Raw genomic sequence first — 22,460 nt, 5'->3', positions numbered from 1 at the left:
TATTTGCCTCCAAGGCTCTATCTCTGTTTCTTCTCAGATTAAAACCTTTGATGTCTCTCAGAAAGTGTCTCTGTCTGTCCATAAGGATCTGTCTCCATATATCTCTTTGGGACCCCTGTGTGGATTTTTTTTTCCTGAGCTATCTGTCTGCCTCTCAGAATCTGCTTCTCTGTGTGTTTGTTTGTACTGTTTGTGTGTCTCTGTATGAATCTGTGAGCTATCTGTCTGTCTCCATGATTTGTCGCTGAGAAGGTTATTAACTAAAGTGAGAATTGTCAGGATTTCAACGTGAATTCAAAACCTATGGTCAAAGTATCTAAATTGGAAACAGAGCTGACTAAAATGCTAAATTCTCTTTGAATTTCCGACAGTTCTAACTTCAGTAAATAACCTTGTGTGCGTGTGGTTCTCTGATCTACGTGTATCCAGGATCTGTCCATGTTTGTCTCTCAGGGGCTGTCTTTACTTATATTCCTAGAAGATGTTTGTCCATGTCTTAGGAGTCGTATCCGTGTCTGTCTCTCAGGAGATGTCTGTCTGTCTCTCAGGAGATGTCTGTCTGTCTCTCAGGAGATGGCTCTGAATGAGATCAATGTTATGAACCAGCTGGATCACAGGAATCTTATCCAGATGTTTGATGCCCTGGAGACGCCAAGTGAGATCTACCTCTTCTTAGAATAGTGAGTGATCTAATAGTTACCATAATTACCTCGTATACTCCTTACTACTGCTGCCACAATTACAACAATTGCCTCCTATACCCCTGCTAACTCTCCTGCCATAATTACCCTGATTGTCTGAATGTTCTTATTTCTGGTGTCTCTGCAGTGTGGAAGGGGGTGAACTGTTCGAGAGGATTATCGATGACAGTTATCAGCTGATGGAGGTAGATGCCATGGTCTACGTACGTCAGATCTGTGAGGGCATCTTCTATTTGCATCAGATGTATGTTCTGCACTTGGACCTGAAGGTATCTTTTTGCAGCGTGATATCACTGTTTGTATTAATCACTGGCCGGAGAATGGTCAGGTCTAGTGATGTCCCGAACGGTTCGCTGGCGAATAGTTCCTGGCGAACATAGCATGTTCGGTCCGCCCCCTATTCTTTATCATTGAGTAAACTTTGACCCTGTACCTCACAGTCAGCAGACACATTCAAGCCAATCAGCAGCACACCCTCCCTAGCAGACCCTCCCACCTACTGGACAGCATCCATTTTAGATTCATTCGGAAGCTGCAACCATTTTATTTTATTTTTTCAATTTATTATTATTTTTTTTTATTTTTTTCAGTGCATATAAATGTTACAAGCAGATACTCCCCCCAGACACTCTATATTACTGCAGATACTCCCTCCAGACACTCTGTGTTACTGAAGATACTCCCGCCAGAAACTCTGTATTACTGCAGATATTCCCTCCAGACACTCTGTATTACTGCAGATACTCCCTCCAGACACTCTGTATTACTGCAGATACTCCCTCCAGACACCCTGTGTTACTGCAGATACTCCCCCCAGACACCCTGTGTTACTGCAGATACTCCCTCCAGACACTCTGTGTTACTGCAGATACTCCCTCCAGACACCCTGTGTTACTGCAGATACTCCCTCCAGATACTCTGTGTTACTGCAGATACTCCCTCCAGACACCCTGTGTTACTGCAGATACTCCCTCCAGACACCCTGTGTTACTGCAGATACTCCCTCCAGACACCCTGTGTTACTGCAGATACTCCCCCCAGACACTGACACAGAGCAGAATAGGGACTATTCCCCCTACATAGGGTCACTTGGCAGATATGGATTGACACCTATCCTAAGGATCCCTGATACACACTGACACAGAGCAGAATAGGGACTGTTCCTCCTACATAGGGTCACTTGGCAGATATGGATTGACAGCTATCCTAAGGATCCCTGATACACACTAACACAGAGCAGAATAGGGACTGTTCCCCCTACATAGGGTCACTTGGCAGATATGGATTGACGCCTATCCTAAGGATCCCTGATACACACTGACACAGAGCAGAATAGGGACTGTTCCCCCTACATAGGGTCACTTGGCAGATATGGATTGACACCTATCCTAAGGATCCCTGATACACACTGACACAGAGTAGAATAGGGACTGTTCCCCTACATAGGGTCACTTGGCAGATATGGATTGACACCTATCCTAACTGTCCTCCCCCGCCCCCACCACTGCGTGGTGGGCCATAAAAATAATGAGGGGGGGTCCTACTGTCCTCCCCCCGGCCCCCACCCCTGCACAGTGGGTGGGGGCCATAAATCACAATGGGGGGAGGACCTACTCTCCTCCCCCCGCTCCCACCCCTGCGCGGTGGGTGGGGGCCATAAAAATAATGAGGGGGGACCTACTGTCCTCCCCCCGGCCCCCACCCCTGCGCGGTGGGTGGGGGCCATAAATCACAATGGGGGGAGGACCTACTGTCCTCCCCCCGCCCCCACCCCTGCGCGGTGGGTGGGGGCCATAAAAATAATGAGGGGGGGGACCTACTGTCCTCCCCCCCGGCCCCCACCCCTGCGCGGTGGGTGGGGGCCATAAAAATAATGAGGGAGGACCTACTGTCCTCTCCCCTGGCCCCCACCCCTGAGCGGTGGATGGGGGCCCTAATAAAAACAATAAAGGGGGGACCTACTGTCCCCCTCCAGCCCCCACCCCTTAGTGGTGGGTGGGGGCCCTAAATAAAAATCCCCCCCCCCAATCAAAGGTGACTAGGGGTCCCCAAGCTCCTAGTCACCCACCCACCCCAAAAAATGTTACCCCCTACCTACCCCCCTCACCCTAAAAAATAGTGAAGGGGGAATAAAATAACTAACCTGTAAAGAAAAATTCAACTTGCCATTTGACATCTTCTTTTTTCTAAAATTTTTTTATTTCAGCCCCAAAAAAGGCCAAATAAAAAGCCATAAGAACCGACGCAATAAAAAATAAATAAATAAATAAACGAGCGCAAAAAAAAATTATCCATCTTCACCCATGGAGGGCTCCGCGCAGACTGAGCTCTGCAGGACGGGGGAAGGCTTATAAAGCCTTGCCATGCCCTGCAATTAGGCTAAGAACACTCTGATTGGCTGGTTTAAGCAAATCAAAGTGCTCTTTGTCATTTTACACAGCGTGGGAAAATTCCAAAGAACTTTCCCACGCTGTGTAAAATGACACAGAGCACTCTGATTGGTTAGATTCCAGGCCCACCAATCACAGTGCTTTGTGTCATTTTACACAGCGTGGGAAAGTTCTTTGGAATTTTCCCACGCTGTGTAAAATGACAAAGAAAACTCTGATTGGTGGGCTTGGAATCTAACCAATCAGAGTGTTCTGTGTCATTTTACACAGCGTGGGAAAGTTCTTTGGAATTTTCCCACGCTGTGTAAAATGACAAAGAGCACTCTAATTGGTGGGCTTGGAATCTAACCAATCAGAGTGTTCTGTGTCATTTTACACAGCGTGGGAAAGTTCTTTGGAATTTTCCCACGCTGTGTCAAATGACAAAGAGCACTCTGATTGGTGGGCTTGGAATCTAACCAATAAGAGTGCTCTGTGTCATTTTACACAGCGTGGGAAAGTTCTTTGGAATTTTCTCACGCTGTGTAAAATGGCAAAGAGCACTCTGATTGGTGGGCTTGGAATCTAACCAATCAGAGTTATCTGTGTAATTTTACACAGCGTGGGAAAATTCCAAAGAACTTTTCCACGCTGTGTAAAATGACAAAGAGAACTCTGATCGGTGGGCTTGGAATCTAACCAATCAGAGTTTTCTGTGTCATTTTACACAGCGTGGGAAAGTTCTTTGGAATTTTCCCATGCTGTGTAAAATGACAAAGAGAACTCTGATTGGTGGGCTTGGAATCTAACCAATCAGAGTGCTCTGTGTCATTTTACACAGCGTGGGAAAATTCCAAAGAACTTTCCCACGCTGTGTAAAATGACACAGATCACTGTAATTGGTGGGCTTGGAATCTAACCAATCAGAGTGCTCTGTGTCATTTTACACAGCGTGGGAAAGTTCTTTTGAATTTTGCCACGCTGTGTAAAATGACAAAGAGCACTCTGATTGGCTTAAACCAGCCAATCAGAGTGTTCTTAGCCTAATTGCAGGGCGTGGCAAGGCTTTATAAGCTTTCCCCGCCCTGCAGAGCTCAGTCTGCGCGGAGCCCTCCATGGGTGAAGATGGATTATTTTTTTGCGCTCTTTTTTTTATTTTTTATTTTTTATTTGGCCTTTTTTGGAGCTGAAAAAATAAGATTTTAGAAAAAAGAAGATGTCAAATGGTAAGTTGAATTTTTCTTTACAGGTTAGTTATTTTATTCCCCCTTCCCTATTTTTTAGGGTGAGGGGGGTAGGTAGGGGGTAACTTTTTGTTGGGGTGGGGGGGTGGGTGACTAGGGACTTGGGGACCCCATGTCACCTTTGATTGGGGGGGGAATTTTTATTTAGGGCCCCCACCCACCACTCAGGGGTGGGGGCCAGGGTGGGAGGACAGTATGTCCCCCCGCCTCATTATTTTTATGGCCCCCACCCACCGCGCAGGGGTGGGGGAGGAGGGAGGACAGTAGGTCCTCCCCCCATTGTGATTTATGGCCCCCACCAACCGCGCAGGGGTGGGGGCTGGGGGGGAGGACAGTAGGTTCCCCCCCTCATTATTTTTTATGGCCCCCACCCACCGCGCAGGGGTGGGGGCGGGGGGAGGACAGTAGATCCTCCCCCCATTGTGATTTATGGCCCCCACCCACCGCGCAGGGGTGGGGGCGGGGGGAGGACAGTAGGCCCCCCACCCCCAGTGTGTATCAGGGTCCCTGAGGACAGGTTTCAATCCATATCTGCCAAGTGACCCTATGTAGGGGGAACAGTCCCTATTCTGCTCTGTGTCAGTGTGTATCAAGGATCCTTAGGATAGGTGTCAATCCATATCTGCCAAGTGGCCCTATGTAGGGGGAACAGTCCCTATTCTGCTCTGTGTCAGTGTGTATCAGGGATCCTTAGGATAGGTGTCAATCCATATCTGCCAAGTGACCCTATGTAGGGGGAACAGTCCCTATTCTGCTCTGTGTCAGTGTGATTCAGGGTCTCTGAGGACAGGTGTCAATCCATATGTCAAGGTGTCAATATGTCATATGTCAGGGGTCAATCCATATCCATTGTGATTTAGGAATGTTAGGTGATTTATGCCCTTTATGGATTAAAACCAGACTCTGCATCAACTGTGTAATTTTCCATGGGAGTTTTGCCATGGATCCCCCTCTGGCACGCCACAGTCCAGGTGTTAGTCCCCTTGAAACAACTTTTCCATCACTATTGTGGCCAGTAAGAGTCCCTGTGGGTTTTAAAATTTGCCTGCCCATTGAAGTCTATGGCGGTTCGCCTCGGTTCGCGAACGTTTGCGGAAGTTCGCGTCCGCCGTTCGCGAACCGAAAATTTTGTGTTCGCGACATCACTAGTCAGGTCTACCTGGGTGAGAGATGGGTTTTAATTGTCTTCATTATATAATGTTGGATCACAGTTTGACATTTCCCATCACATATGTTTAGACAAACAGTGGTGGCCGGTGTAGTTTAAAAGATGGTGGGGTGCTGCCCGTGGACTTGTTGGGTTTTACCCACTTAACCTCATGAGATGCTATGTCAATAAATTTTATTTTGCAACAAACCCACCATCCCTCCACCTTCCTCAATGGACCTGCCACCACTCCGAACTCCTTCACTACCAAGTGATTTGTAAAAAATAAATAAATAAATACCCCCAGAATCTGAGTATTTTAGGTGACCTGGAAAGTAATGTTTAAATATATTTCTTGGTACACATAGGTAACACATGAATGAAACTTGGTTGGAACTTTTTTAATATCATGTTCCCCACATCTATAATGCTCTCATACATATCTTACCCCATATTCACTCAGTTCTCAGATATATAGATATTATATGACATTACCCATTCTATATCATTCCCAAATAGCAGCCATGTTGCCTCTTTGGACACACACACAAATACACGCTCATACATACACTCTCTGATACATGCACATACATATAACACTATGATACATTCACATATGGTTTGATAAAGACTCTGCTGAGGTGAAACGTTGCCTTTCATTTCCAATAAAGTCTGCACTGGATGTGCCTTTTGTGTGTATGTTTATGTGTCTGGAATGCATATTAGTGTCTATGTATTTCTGTTTTTAGATGTGTATGTGTGTAGGGAAGCTGTGTTCAATGTGTTATATGTATGGGGGAATGGGGGGCTGCCTGTGGTCTTGATGTGTGCATTTTGTTTATGGGAGATGTGTGAGTGGTGACTGTGTGTATGAGGGTTACTGTCTGTGGGGGTGCCTATGTATGAGGGTGACTGTGTGTGTATTAGGGTTACTGTCTGTGGGGTGTGCCTATGTATGAGGGCGACTGTGTGTATGAGGGTTACTGTCTGTGGGGGGTGCCTATGTATGAGAGTGACTGTGTGTGTATGAGGGTTACAGTCTGTGGGTGCAGGGCTAGATTAAGAGCCCAGTGGGCCTGGTGCTGACAATTATGATGGGCCTAATTACAGAATCTTATCGACCAAAAACACTAAAACAGTCATGCCTCTCAAGCGTCATGTATCTGATGGAGTTGGTGTTGGAGGCAAACTCAAAGGATGCAGCTATAAGAAAACACATACTCTATGCTAATCTCTCTCTAATTTATGCTTTCATCTTTCAAGTAAATCCATACCCCCTAACAGCAGTGTCCAGTGAAGCAGAAGTCAATGGGCGAGGTAAAAGGGTGGGCCACTGACGCGAATCGCGTGACCAGAACTGCCAAAAAGGGGCAAACATGCCCAAAAAGGGGGCATGTCTGTCCAAAGAATTTGAAGGCCAGCCTGGCATCAGTGTCCCTATGTATCACAGTGTCAGTGTCCCCATGTTGCCCAGTGTCCCCATGTCTCAGTGTGTCCCATGTCACTAGGATACTAGGGGACATTGAGAGACATGGGGACACAGTGAGACATGGGGACACTGAGAGACCAGGGGACACTGAGACACTTGGGGACACTGGGAGACTTGGGGGCACTGAGACACTTGGGGACATTGGGAGAAATGGGGGCACTTCAGGATACAGACATGGGGACACTGTGAGACATGGAGACACTGGTAGACATGGGGACACTGGGAGAAATGGGATCACAGAGTCTAGGGACACAGAGACATGGGGACACAGACACTGGGAGACATGGGAACACTGAGACATTTGTGGACTCTTGGAGAAATGGAGTCACAGACACTAGGGACACAGAGACATGGGAACACAGACACTGGGAGACTAGGGGACACTGAGAGACATGGGGACACTGAGACACTAGGGTCGCTGGCTGGGAGGCATGGGGACACTGAGACATAGGGGGACGTGTGGACATAGACATGGGGACACTGAGAGACATGGGGACACAGAGATTTGGGGACACTGGGAGACATAGGGACACTGAGACACTAGGGACACTGGCTGGGAGACATGTGGACACTGGGAGACATGGGGACACAGATTTGGGGACACTGGGAGACATTGGGACACTGGGAGAAATGGGGACACTGGGAGACATGGGGAAAGAGACATTGGGATACTAGGAGACACTGGGAGACTAGGGGACACTGAGACACTAGGGACACTGGCTGGGAGACATGGGGACACTGGGAGACATGGAGACACTGTGTCCCAAGTGTATCCGTGCCCCAATGTGTCTCCCTATGTCTCACAGCGTCCCCATGTGTCTCAGCGTCCCCATGTGTCACAGTGTCCCCAAGTGTCTCAGTGTCCCCAAGTGTCTCAGTGTCCTCACGTCTCTGTGTCCCCTAGTGTCTCAGTGACCCCATGTCTCCCTGCTGCCTTTCCCTCCATCCTTCACTTACCTGAGCTGTAGTCTGTCTCTGCAGGCTGGGAGCTGCTGTCTGGACTCTCTGTGCTGTGTAGCTGCTTCCCCATGGATCAGTGAGTAGAGCTGTAACTTCCTATCCCTGCCTCTCTCCATACACAATGACCCCTACTGACCGGTGCTGGTATTGCAGAGTAATCTCCGTTTATACTGAGAAAAATATTTGCATTTGTATTGCCGGTGTTCTATCAAAAAACCCTACCCCGTGAAAATTCCCTACCCTCGTCACTTCCGGTGACGCAGCCGCACCGGAAGTGACCCTCATCCAATGGAGGAGGAGGGTGTGCACCGCCGCGCAAGCGCACACCAACTAGGTAGGGATTTTTCACGGGGTAGGGGAAATGAATGCAACAGTGCGCACACGCGGCAAAGTACTCCCGTCGGAGGTACAGCGCGCGTGTGCACGAGTTGCAAGGGAGCGCTTCACAAACCGCGCATGCGCAGTATAGGGGTAGGGAAATTTGATGGCTATTAGGCCTGTGAGATCTCCCTACCCCTATACTGCGCATGCGCGAACTCTGATCGTCGGATTAAAGCCTCTCCCTGCTCCCAACACTCTCAGCCATCCAAGATTGAGGGTGAATTATGGTGGGACGGTGGGTGTTTATGTGCATTATATTGGGGGGTCTGTGCAGACCCCCAATTCTGCACAGACCCCCCAATTCTGCGCAGACCCCCCCAATATAATGCACATAAACACCCACCGTCCCACCATAATTCACCCTCAATCTTGGATGGCTGAGAGTGTTGGGAGCAGGGAGAGGCTTTAATCCGACGATCAGAGTTCGCGCATGCGCAGTATAGGGGTAGGGAGATCTCACAGGGCTAATAGCCATCAAATTTCCCTACCCCTATACTGCGCACGCGCGAACTCTGATCGTCGGATTAAAGCCTCTCTCCCTTGCCACTAGTGCGCACGCGCGCTGTACCTCCGACGGGAGTACTTTGCCGCACGTGCGCACTGTGGCGTTAATTTCCCCTACCCCGTGAAAAATCCCTACCTAGCCTAGTTGTTGTGCACCTGCGCGGCGGCGCACACCCTCCTCCTCCATTGGATGAGGGTCACTTCCGGTGCGGCCGCGTCACCGGAAGTGACGAGGGTAGGGAATTTTCACGGGGTAGGGTTTTTTGATAGAACACCGGTATTACTGCAAAACCATCACGGCCAGGCAGCCTCAAATACCGGCTGTGCTTTAAAATACCACTCAGTGTAGTGTGAAAAATTTTTTAAATTTTTTTTTAAATGGGCCTATTCCATGGGCCTGGGCCTGGGCCTGGAGCTGCAGCTCCGTCAGCCCCTATGTTAATCTGGCCCTGTGTGGGGGGTGCCTATGTATGAGGGTGACTGTGTGTGTATGATGGGTATTGTCTGTTGGGGGTGCCTATGATTGAGGGTGACTGTGTGTGTACCGAGCGTTACTGTCTGTGGGGGTGCCTTTGTCTGAGGATGGCTGTGTGTTTGTGAGAGTGACTGTGTGACTGTGACATATGTAGTGTGACAGAATGAGTGTGTCAGAGTGAGTGTGGCAGAGTAAGTGTGCGGTAGGTGAGTGTGACAGGGTCACTGTGAAAGGGTGAGTCTGTCAGGGTGAGTGTGTGTTTGGTGAGTGTGACAGGGTGACTGTGTGGGAGTTACTATGAATAGCAGAATCAGTTGGGGGGCTCCCAGGAAGAGGTGCAGCCTGCACAGTAAGCAGCGCAGGGCCGAGTAGAGGGATCTGCAGATGTAGCCACAGGCCCCTGCAGCTGTGGGATAGGGGACTCAGCAGATGCTTTGCTGTCTGGGCAGCTATTGCAAACATTGTCCGGGGTTATTCAATAAGAAGAGCTAATTGTTTGGAATTTAAAGTCAATTGCAAATTTCAGACCAAAATACTCTAAATGGATATATTCACTTTAAAAACCTCAAAACAATGCTGTTAGAAAACCAATCCAAATGCTTTATCTGCAAACATTCCCACAGACTGAATTTGGCTATTTTTCCCTAAATGTGTCATTTCCTTGTCAATCCAATACCTAGTTTAGAGAATTATCCTGAATTGGGGTAGATTCACTCATTTCGGATTTGTGAGTAATTGACAAGGGAACTTTACATCAAGGTAGCCTGTTGGCAGATAATCCTCTTACTTGGCCCTGTTTCCGTTTTGGCCAGTGTGGCTTCATATGTTTAATTCCCTTGTGGGTTCTCTCCGTCCAATTCCTGGTTTAATGGATAAGCCCCATTCTCTGTAACAGGAATTGGCTCTCTCTCGTGTTGTATCTGGCCCTTCATCCTGGAGTGGCCGCATAAAGAGAGTGCTTTCTCAGTGTAAAACAGTACAGGGTTTAAATATAGCAAATGAAAGACAAGATTAAAAGCCTCACGGATTAGACCGAGGCAAACAGTGAAATGGATAGATATCCCCCTCACCCCCCCCCCCCCCCACCCCGGCCTACAGCTTAGTCCTGACCTGTAACCTTTTACATTCTCCCAGTCAGTGCCCTGCAGCAGCGACCCAGCGCAAAATCTGCTTGGACGTGGCCTTCTCTACCTGAATTCTAACAGGGACACACAGTAGTCATAGTTATTAAATTACACCCAAGCCACGATTATCATCATATCAGTCAGGTGGGGGGGGGGGGAGGTCGTACAATAGATTTATGTGTATGGCGGTAGAGAGTCCAGTCAAACCATGTCAAAATATCCATTATCTGTTAACTAGAGTTATATTTATTTACTAAACCGTGAATGGCTGAGATTAGCAAATTTTTTCGGGCCAAAAATGAACCAGGTTGGGAAATTCTTCAGTTCAACTATTTTGGGATTTAAATATCCCATTCATCACAATTCCAATTTTTAGCGAATAACCCTAATAGATATCATTACACCATTCGAATTTATACAACAGGCGAAAATGGCTGCTTCCACCATGTTTTCCTGGACTCTCAACACTTAACATATTGCCCATTATAATTTGCAAATAATATGTGTCTAACAGAAAATGGCGGATCTGATAGGCCTCCGTTTATTAATAAACAGTGACTTGTGGTGAATTGTACACGCAATTGATGTAATTGCGAAGTTGGAATAACTTCCCAAGTCCATTCTGGTTCTAATCGAGCTATTTAATCCTTTTGTTGGCAATTTGATTTTCAAAGCACCGCAGCTCAGTGCTTATTGAATAAACCCATTTATATTGAGTTATATACAATGCTCCCTTGTGACACGTCTTACCCAGAATTATTATGTCTCTTTAAAGTTCCATAATGTCTTTATTATATACTGATTTCCAAATCAATGTTTATTTGTGTTAAATCTTGACAGAGTTAGAGAGAGAAACTATTTATTGATAAGATATATATTAGATAATAATGGTAACCACATATAATGGAACCTATAGCTAACTTGGATACTACACTTTGTATATTATATAGAAATGAAATATATATGTATTTTGTTATGTTTCAATAATTGCATAATCATAATATGCTTACACCAATATATATTTGATTACATCGTGATAGATAATCAGACTTTAGCAATAATTAACCTGATATGAGACCCTAACAAGTTCATAATTGTATTTTTATTTTATTTTTTGTCGTTGCCTTTCCCCAGCCTGAAAACATTGTTTGCGTCTCAAAAAGCAGTCACATGGTGAAAATCATTGACTTTGGCCTGGCAAGAAGGTTTGACTTACCCATTTGTGTGTCTGTCTGCGTATCATGTATCTCTATTGCGTGTGATGTTAAAACTGAGCCCGTGGCTGTGGCCACAAACGTGGCCGAATGGTGTGACGTGAATACAAGTCAATACAGTTTTCATTTTGTTGTCTTTGTTTTTGTCTGTTTTGCATCTTTTAAGATCGTTTTTTTTTTAACCAAAATCACTTTATACCTGTTTCTTTGCTACTTCATAAAACAGTAATTTATATTTGATCTCTGCTGTTCCTTTAAATGGTTAGAATTCATGTATTATAATAATTTACCTTGTATTGTAATGGTTCAAAGTAACAGACAAAATATTCCTCCCTCTTCTTACTTTGAATTTAAAAGGACATTACATATAAACACATACAGCTCAGTCTATTATTAGTAGCTCAGTGTAGTGGTTACGTTACCTTCATACCTCCCTAGTGACCCTGTTTAGCAGAGACAGTCCCTATTTAAGACCCTCTTTTATATTCTAATGTTTCTCTTTTCTAGGAGCTCCATATTGTTGGTGTGTCTGAGTGTATCACAGAGCTCCACAGCAATAATACTCCCAGTAATGTGTCTGAGCGTATAACAGAGCTCCACAGCAATAATACTCCCAGTAATGTGTCTGAGCGTATAACAGAGCTCCACAGTAATAATACTCCCAGTAATGTCTGAGTGTATAACAGAGCTCCACAGCAATAATACTTCCAGTAACGTATCTAAGTGTATAACAGAGCTCCACAGCAATAATACTCCCAGTAATGTCTCTGAGTGTATAACAGAGCTCCGTAGCATTAATATTCCCAGTAATGTGTCTGAGCGTATAACAGAGCTCCACTGCAATAATACTCCCAGTAAGGTGTCTGAGTGTATAACAGAGCTCCACAGCAATAATACTCCCAGTAATGTGTCTGAGTGTATAACAGAGCTCCGTAGCATTAATATTCCCAGTAATGTGTCTGAGTGTATAACAGAGCTCCACAGCAATAATACTCCCAGTAATGTGTCTGAGTGTATAACAGAGCTCCACAGCAATAATACTCCCAGTAATGTGTCTGAGTGTATAACAGAGCCCCACAGTAATAATACTCCCAGTAATGTGTCTGAGTGTATAACAGAGCTCCGTAGCATTAATATTCCCAGTAATGTGTCTGAGCGTATAACAGAGCTCCACTGCAATAATACTCCCAGTAAGGTGTCTGAGTGTATAACAGAGCTCCACAGCAATAATACTCCCAGTAATGTGTCTGAGTGTATAACAGAGCCCCACAGCAATAATGCTCCCAGTAATGTGTCTGAGCGTATAACAGAGCTCCACAGCAATAATACTCCCAGTAATGTGTCTGAGTGTATAACAGAGCCCCACAGCAATAATGCTCCCAGTAATGTGTCTGAGCGTATAACAGAGCTCCACTGCAATAATACTCCCAGTAAGGTGTCTGAGTGTATAACAGAGCTCCACAGCAATAATACTCCCAGTAATGTGTCTGAGTGTATAACAGAGCTTCACAGCAATAATACTCCCAGTAATGTGTCTGAGTGTATAACAGAGCTCCACAGCAATAATACTCCCAGTAATGTGTCTGAGTGTATAACAGAGCCCCACAGTAATTATACTCCCAGTAATGTGTCTGAGTGTATAACAGAGCCCCACAGCAATAATACTCCCAGTAATGTGTCTGAGTGTATAACAGAGCTCCCCAGCAATAATACTCCCAGTAATGTGTCTGAGTGTATAACAGAGCTCCACAGAAATAATACTCCCAGTAATGTGTCTGAGTGTATTACAGAGCTCCACAGCAATAATACTCCCAGTAATGAGTATTTAAACTACAATAAATGTGTTTAGAAATCAGTCTGTGTGAATAAGATACATTGTTCTTGTTATAAATTACATTTGCATTCTATAATTTGGTATTGGTAAACCACCTAAAATGTCTCAGAATGGCCCCGCCCCTGACCACACCCCTGAAATGACATTGTCCCTCTTTGTCCGTAATGCTGGGAGGTGTGCACCTTGCGTCACTTGGCAGTCTGCCCACGGTCAACAAATGGGGATTTCCACAGCATTCAGAGACGGCTTCCTCCTCAGCCGCACTGATAACGCAGTATTAACACTTACACAAATTATCCTTGTCCAGTGGCGACTCTATGAACAGTACACGGGGAGGGGGGGGAAAGTTAACACAGCCAAAACGGGGGGGCACTAATAATAAAATGGGGTAAGGGCTGTTGTGGGGGATAGGAGCAGACATTAGAGGTAGAAGCTATGATGGTGTATGGGGCAGTAGTGAGGGGATAATTTAATACATTTAAAATAAAACATTTAAAATAATATTTTCCCCCCTCCCTGAACCTTACCTTTAGCCAGGGAGGGGAAAGTCCTTATGTCTGGTCAGTGGGGAGAACATGCTTGTCTGCATCCCCAGAGGCGCAGACAGCGTCTTCCAACCGGCGCAGGTGCGGGTATCAGAGCATTATTGCGGCAATTCTTTAATACATTAGAAAGAGGGAGACTGAGTTCCCCCTCCTCTCGCTCAGCAATTGTCCCCCTATAGCGACACTCTCATTCCTGTCAATTTAATTCTACCTGGACAGCCGTGATAGGCTGAGTTAACCTGTCCTCAGCATTCTCAGCCAATCACTGTGCCCAGAGACTATTGGCAACAGAACCACTCGCTGTAGTAGTAATTTTGATTCTAGTACCTGATTAACGTCAGAGTGAAAGCCTGTAGGGGGGTTTGGCTGCCATACAGGGTGGAAGCATGGTACCACAGCTATCACAGCTATTTACAAGAGTATTTGCAAAAATCTCTCAGTGGGCACAAGCTGGTCATTTCATAGACACCATAAAAATGGCACGTTGCTGTTTTGACTTCCCAATTTTAATGGCCTAATTGGCGAGATTGCATGGGAGAGGCAGTCACTCTCCTGGGAACTTGCTTTGCCAAGATATAGGCCCTGATTTCCCATTTTTGGACCGGTGGGTGTTGTCCCGATCTCAGAAGCCCAACTACATCTGTGACCAGCCAGTAGACCTACCTTGCAGTCTGACGGGCGCTTATTGCTGCGCTTAACATGGCGACATCTGTGGGCCGGTGCTTTACCCATGGCATTTCTAAGCAGGCTCGACCACATCTTTATGGGATTTCTCTGGAAGATATCACACAAACATCTAGGGCCTACAGCATCACTCGGATACCAAAGCATGGGTGAGACGACTCTCCCAAGTGACCCTACCCAAGTGCCAGATAAGCTGTGAATTACCCAGCGGTGATCCCCAGGCAATCCACCTTTGTTATGGGATACTGAGGAACCCAATGGCATTTGTGACTTTCGCTATGTGCCCGATACCAAGCAGAGAGGGCAGTGGATAAACATTCTCAGGACACCCCAATCATATCAACCAGCTCCGATGGTTGGTTACTGGAGCCAGTACCACGTGACCTACGCATCATGGTCATTACTTCTCTAGGAAACCAGATCTCCAGGGCCTTTGAGCATCTTTCCACTGGACAGTGGTAGGTCCATAGATTGGGCATAATCTATCACATCAGAGGACATTGTCTTCTGCCATATACTATTGTTTTGTAATATAAGATTTCTGTTTGTCATGCAATCTTGGTTATTGTGCTATACTCGGTGCTTGAACAAGTCAGGAAAAAAAAAAAATATGTATAAAAAAAATAAAATTAAAAGAGAGAGACCGTATCCAGAAAGATTTACAGATATGTTTGTGTATAATTTTAATTTATATGTCATTTTAACGCCAGGAATCTGGGTTTGTTTTCAATAAAGTAAAAAGTTATAAAATAATAAAAAATATATCGACATATAAACACCTGGGAGTTTAGATGCCAAATCATGCTTTTAATTACGGACATGTATGGAAATGCACACTCTGGCTGTATTGGTTAAAATATACCCGTAACATGTGCTTTAGAAATAAGCATTACTAATTAAAATGGAGATGTTGCACACTTTACTAATTGGAGAAACAATACTTTGCTCACAAGATAGCAGCTTTGTCACCTATAACACTAACACAAATCATGTCTGTCAGCTAAATCTGTCTGCAGTTGCTGATCGTCTTGGCACACAGTTCTGTCTACGAGAATACTTACAGTATGTTCAAAGTTCTATACAAGTATGGACTGAGAACAGGTGGGGCCATGTGCCTGTCATACTTCTGATCAGGTCAGATATGAGACTTAAACTGGGGTTAACTTTAGGTTCTTTATTTGGAATCTTAGACCTGCTTTGTATTGAAAACGATAAGAGTAGCAGGACTTAAAGGAAAGGGAAATAATTAAGACAAAGGGAGAAAGTAGAACCTATGAACTAAATTTCAGATAAGTATATTGAGGATTATAAAATAAACATTTAGGCAATAAGCCCCAGACAGGTTATTAGGAAATAGATAGAAGCAGAACCTATAAGTGAAATATAGGCAGTAGGAAAGCCTATAAATGAAATTCGAGGTAAGTATAATGAAAGATTGCAGAAATAGAAGGTTTAGGCAATATGCCCCAGGCAGGTTATTCGGTAACAGGATAACTTAGAAGTGATAATACAGGAATATAAAGAAAAGGAAAACCTATAAACAAAATTACAGGAATAAAATACAACTAGACAGAACTAAACCGAAATATAAAGGATTACATAATACAGGTAAGTTGGACGTTTAATTGATCAGCCCCTTTGGAGGTTGTACAGACTGTTTTGGATAAATATAACAGGGTCCTTCAGGATTGTTGTGAATATCAGGAATGTTTGGAATATCCAGGTTGGTTAAGTAACTTTCGGTAAGTGTAGAAACAAAGCAATAGGAAATCAAAGTCCAGTATTGGATAAAGCAGGTGGGAATCGAAGATCAGGTTTTCTCCAAGCATATGGATATTAAGCGGGTTCCGAAGGTAACGGGTTGACATGATGAATCTGGTTGGTTCAGTAGTATTCAGAGTATATTAGATTTTCACAGTAGGATCCAGGATTTGAAGTCTTGTCAGGATCAGAGCATAACTTCAATCAATGTAAAGGTAATTTGTGGAGCAGGATGTGGCCTCTTGTCATATTTAGATGATCACGCTATGCAGGCTAGAGAAACTTTGGATATGTTAGTGGCTAGGTAGGAAGGCCACTAGTAGTGAAAAACTGGAATTGTTGAAATGAAGAAGCAAAAAAAGAAACAAAATGTTGGTTTTCAGGATAGGATCCCGACAGTGCCGTTGTTAGCCATTAGAACACCATACTAAAACTAAAACGTTAGGTAATGTAATAATATATTATTGTTTTTTTCCTTTTTCCTTTATTTTCAAGGTTTAATCAGTTATGGTCCAGAAACATACAGTAGACAATATAAAACATGACTTGTACATAAAACATAGAAAGCAGTCTAGTGGATAATAAGTACAGTAAATACAGTAAACCGTTAAGAAACCGAGAGCCTCTCGGTTATGTACGTCCCCTACGGTGGGTGCTGCTCTGATGTTTTCCATGACACCTGCCAATGAGGGAGGCTTTTAGTAATCTGTAATAATATATTTATTTGTTTTTCCCTTTTTTTTATATTTTATTTATTTAGGACTTGTTCCAGTGCAGAGTATCAGCATAGTAAGCAAAAGTACAAGGCCAAATGATTATCATAGAGCAGTGGTTCCCAACCCAGTCCTCGAGTACCTCCTAACAGTCCAGGATTTAGGGATTTCCCAACTGTGTGTATGGTGGTTTTAGAAAAGAAAAAAAAAGCACATTAGACACAACATGGTAATCCCTAAATCCTGGACTGGTAGGGGGTAGTTGTGGACTGGGGTGGGAACCCCTGCGACATAGAGTATACTGCAGTAATATAAATTATGACCAGAACAAGGGTTTTCTATTTAAGTAGGAGATAACGTATAGACAAGCTCAATCAGCTCAGCATACAAAGTGGGTTTAGCACCGTAGATCAACCATGAAAAAAAGAAAGTATTATAAGCAAATATAAAACATGCAAACGTGAACAGTGCAGAACAAAATGGCAATGTATATGGACTGGTCATAGGACATAGGAAACATAGTAAACAGCGTAAGTATGCTAAGAAACCAAAGAAAAATATATTATATATATTATTTTAGGAACAAGGTAGGCTCATTGAATAAGCTAAGTTAGTTAGCCCATGCACCAGTCGAGATGCCCGGTCTGGCGGCACAAACTTGAGGCAAAATCCAACAGCCACCCCCAGGCTACTAAACGGGCAACTTCACCATGTCGATCAGCCCAGTCTCTCCCGCAACCTGAAACAGCCCCCACGCACCAGAGGGAAGGAAATAGTAAGGAGCAGTGTTGGCAATCAGAGCTGCAATGGGCTGCTTTCTGTCTTTGGTGGGAATTGTGGAGGTAATTGCGATGCAAAGAGGATTTCCCGTGGAATGCCATCGCCGGGGAGCTAACAGAGTCCCTCGGTATTGCCAGGGACCATCAGACAAAAGGCCCGCAATTAACTTCATATTCTAACTGGTTAGCGGACCAGGTAAGCATTGGGAAGTTGGGAAGACCCGTGTTACTGGAGTCCTATTCACTTAACTGCGATGCTCTGCAGAGAATTGGTGACAGCTTCTCCTCCCATCCCACTGCATTAATGTTGCCCAGAACCTGGTGCATACAGCCTCAAAGACCATGACATGCGCACAGTCGATTATTCGGCAGGTGCGCTGTGTACCCCAACCCCCCAATAACTTACAGACACCGTATTTCTGTTGGAATAAAAAGTCCACAGCTTTATTTATTATTCTAAACAAGGTAACAAATTGGGGTCATTGCCACAAATGTAAATTTACCTCCACCCCCCACCGTACATAAATTACCCCCGGCAATGACCCCGCCCAATAACAATAAATAACATTATAAATAACAAATAACACATAACACATGGCCTACCAAAGAGGCCCCATATCCATAACTTTTTTAACTGTAGGGGTGTACCGAGACCCCCCTACACCACCTGGTTCGGAGCCACCGATGAGCTCGAACCCACAAACCATTTCACACTCCAATCTAATCCAGCCTAACCAATTTATACTCCTCCTACCTTCCAATTACCCAAGCCCTATCCCGCCGCTGTGACCAAACGGGAATTACAAAACAACAGGGAGGGTGGGAGGGACAATTACCAGGTAAGTGTCAGTTTAGTTAAAATGTCCCTTACTCATAAAATGGCCGCTTAATATACTCCTATTATCCAGCCCCCATTTACCAATAACCACGCCCCTTTAACTGGTTACTCCCCTGCCTACTCCTGGCTCTGTCAAGGCCCACTCCCCTGACTGCGCTGTTCCATGGGCTTCAGGTTCAAAGCCGCCGCTTGAGAACTCAGCATGTTCCTTGACTGTGAGTGTTTTGACATGGGGTCGGAAGCCATGTTGTCTATCCACTGATATGCAGGTACTGTCAGCAGAAACAGGTTCCCAAGAGGGGTGAGTATAAGACTCCTCCAGGGAGGACCGTAATAACCCCTCCAGTCCAGGTGGATGGTGCTTAATTGAGAGAATGTAGGGAGATAATGTAAGGGAAAAGGAGAGGAGGGGATTAGTAAAGGGTGCTGATGAGATGGATTAACAAGAGATTTTGGGGGTATTTGTTAATAACGGGATCTGAGCAGAGGGGAGATTACTCAGGGATTCCGAGGAGACTGATAAGATAGGAGGATCTTGTGGACATGTGTTAGCAATAGATAGAGTTAGCAGATCCTGATCTTCTACTAGCTGTCTCCCCAGAACCCTTACTCCTACATCCCCCAGAATCCCCTTTGCTATCTGTCTCCTCAGATCCTTAAGCATATACTATTTATAGTTCTGAATTGTTTTTTAAATTGTCTGCTGAACATTTAGTCATACTTCCCCCCAAATCCTCTTTCCTATCTCTCTCCTCAGAACCCGTACACTTGAATCACCTAGAATCCCCTTAGCAGTCTCCTCAGGTCCTCAGGCCTGGTGAGATTTTGACTTTAGGGGATCAGAAAACATTTATAGGAAAGGGCGTCCGAAGAGCAATACTACTGGTTCTGAGAGCCCTGCCTGCAGCATTTCACGTTGATTGGATGATTAGAAAGTCATACCATGAAAGTGACACCTTGTTTGGTGGCTGTCAACCTTGCTGCCCTGTTGTGTATTCGTACCCCACCTCCTCTAGACTGTTAGCTCGTTTAAATAGAGCTCTCATCTACCTATTGTTTCTGTGTCATTGTGTTATTGTCTAATTTATTGTAAATTCTCTCCCCTTTCATAATATTGTAAAGCACTGCAGAATTAGTTGGCGCTATATAAATACCAATAATAATAACTACATCATATCTCTGGATAACAGACAGAAGCACGCAAAGAATAGAAACCTTAATTTTGCACTTTTCTATGGATAAATGGTGATTGCATTTCTTAGCATTAAATCGATACTATATTTCTAAATCAATTAATATTTGGCATTTTAAAATGAATGATATAAATAAAAAATGTATGTATTGTCGCAAATCCCCAGCCATATGACTCAGTGATACTTGTCATTCCGAATGTCTGAAAACATAGCTGACTTGAAGTATTTTTCCAAATTGGCTATTTTGACCAAAAATGTGAAATTCACTTGAAATTAATAATTTTACAGAGGACTCTTAGAGTAGTTCACTACCGATACATAACCGTCTGTTTGTCTGTCCGTCCAACAGATATAAACCGCAGAAGAAGCTGAAGGTCTCCTTTGGAACTGCGGAATTTCTGGCCCCTGAAGTTGTCAATTTTGACTTTGTGTCTTTTCCGACGGACATGTGGAGTGTTGGTGTCATCTCATACATGATGTAATACAGCACTTAATTCTGCATGGGGGTGGAGGGGTGGGTAACTGCGTGTGTGAGCTGGTATTGTGTATGAAGCAAAGGTGAACCCTCATTGCACATGGCACCGATATTCATTGTTATCTAATATCGGACTTCACTTCACTTGAAAGGTGATCCCTCATGCTGATTGGCTGCCTTGTCTCGTTATAAGAATTGCTGTTTGACGTTGTGGGTGTTTTTAAATTAGGTGTGAGTGGATGTTACTGTGAGAATATTTTATTAGATGTAAGCATGTAATGCTGAGGGTATGTTATACTAGGTGTGAGTATTTGTTACTATTTGGTTGTGTTTTATTAGGGTTATTTAAATGTGGTTGTATTATTAACTGTGAGTATTTGATGTTATAGTTATGTTTTATTAGTTGTGTGTATTTGATGCTAAAGTTCTTTTCTTTTAGTACCTGTGAGTATTGCATTCTATAAGTATATTTTATGAGCTTAGTGTTTGGTCTATGAGTATGTTTTATTCTTTGCGAGTATTTGTTGCTGTAGGTATATTTTATTAGCTGTATTAGATGTTATAGATCTGTTTTATTAGCTGTATTTCATGCTATAGGTATATATTATGAGCTGAGTATTTGATGCTGTGGTATAAGTGTGTGATACTGTGGGTATCTTATATTACCTGTATGTGATGATGGTGACTTTGTATCCCAGTTCTGTCATTTTTGCACTCACTTGAACGTTATTAAACCCCCTATATATGGAGTGTAAAAATTACTCTTGAAATGTAGCCCGCAGGCGGTTGAGTGTGCCAGCCATGATTGAGACAGTGAGAGTTTTACAGCTGTCTCTTTTTTTCCTCAGTGCTGATAGTGTCTCTCTTACAGGGTCAGTGGTCTGTCTCCCTACCTCGGCGACAATGAAACAGAAACTCTGAATAACGTGCTAAGCAGCGAAGTAGATTTCGACGAGGAATCTTTCGAATCAGTATCAGATGAGGCCAAAGACTTTATATCGAACCTGCTGATTAGGGAGAAAAGGTTTGATACCTCCTTAAAACAAGTGCTTTAATAAAAGGGCTGCATGTTATCTCTCCAGGACTGAGTAACACAAATATAGAATTAGAGATTACTCTGAATGGGAAATGAAGATAACTTGACACACCACTTTCTCATAGATTAAATTTCACCATCTAAAATTAAAAAAAAGTTCCAGATCCACAGGTTTTCCCAAAAATAGTAAATCACTTGAAATGCGTGTCCAAAAATATTAAATTGATGTGGTTCCTCTAATTAGGAGGTGATCTGAACTTATCCTCGCCCTTGTATGTTGCTGAACTGAGTTCGCTAGTTTATGGCTGGGTAATTGAAAATACTGGTACCTTGCGTTCTTTAATTGTGTACCCAGGCCTTAATATTTTGTTTCTTCTGCCAGTGGACGAATGAGTGCTGGACAGTGTCTCAAACATCCCTGGCTCAACGACCTTGCACGAAAGGCGAAGCTCTGCAACCGCCTTTTGAAATCACAGATCGAACTGCGCAAGTATATGATGCGACGGCGCTGGAAGGTGAGTTCTTCATCAAGCGTACACGTTTTACCCACAAAAAGTCCAATATTCCTTCGCCCTCATTATTGTTTTTTTTTTTTCTTCCTGAATTTACAAATAAATGAAAATTATACTTTTTTTTTTCCCCCATCAGAAAAACGTTTTTGCCGTAACTGCAGCAAACCGGTTTCTGAAACGAAGTAACTCTGGGTTGTTGACGCCGCTGAGCGAATGAAGACGGGTGCCGGGATTTGCAAGTGTGTCTAACCAGTTTAAAAGGAACACAACCATTATAGCCATATTCTCATATTTGACCTCATTTTGGGATTTTGGGGTAAGGGACATAGTCAGGCAGGCCTAGAACCCTGTCTCTATTTACAAAGTACAGCTGTATGGGGAATAAGTGGGATTTATAACGAATCAGCTGGCTCATGGGGCTCTGTAATATTGATGTCATGTAGACTGTATTTTAATAAAGTTTTTGAGGTAGTGCTTTGCGT

General features: G+C 44.1%; 1 protein-coding gene across 1 annotated transcript in view; it reads left to right on the top strand.

The window, feature by feature from the left end:
• The window catches only part of MYLK2 (myosin light chain kinase 2), a 42,451-nt gene extending 19,998 nt beyond the window's left edge, over nucleotides 1–22,453 (top strand). The window contains exons 7-13 of the mRNA XM_063459510.1: nucleotides 571–680; nucleotides 829–970; nucleotides 11,529–11,599; nucleotides 20,305–20,433; nucleotides 21,302–21,454; nucleotides 21,849–21,981; nucleotides 22,115–22,453. Coding sequence (XP_063315580.1) covers nucleotides 571–680; nucleotides 829–970; nucleotides 11,529–11,599; nucleotides 20,305–20,433; nucleotides 21,302–21,454; nucleotides 21,849–21,981; nucleotides 22,115–22,195 — 819 coding nt within the window. The 3' untranslated portion in view covers nucleotides 22,196–22,453. The remainder of the gene's footprint in view (nucleotides 1–570; nucleotides 681–828; nucleotides 971–11,528; nucleotides 11,600–20,304; nucleotides 20,434–21,301; nucleotides 21,455–21,848; nucleotides 21,982–22,114) is intronic.
• Nucleotides 22,454–22,460: the final 7 nt, after the last annotated feature.

The sequence above is a fragment of the Pelobates fuscus genome, chromosome 6 (genome assembly GCF_036172605.1).
Source record: "Pelobates fuscus isolate aPelFus1 chromosome 6, aPelFus1.pri, whole genome shotgun sequence".
In the NCBI taxonomy this organism is placed as follows: Eukaryota; Metazoa; Chordata; class Amphibia; order Anura; family Pelobatidae; genus Pelobates; species Pelobates fuscus.
This window is presented reverse-complemented; position numbering and strand designations above follow the sequence as displayed.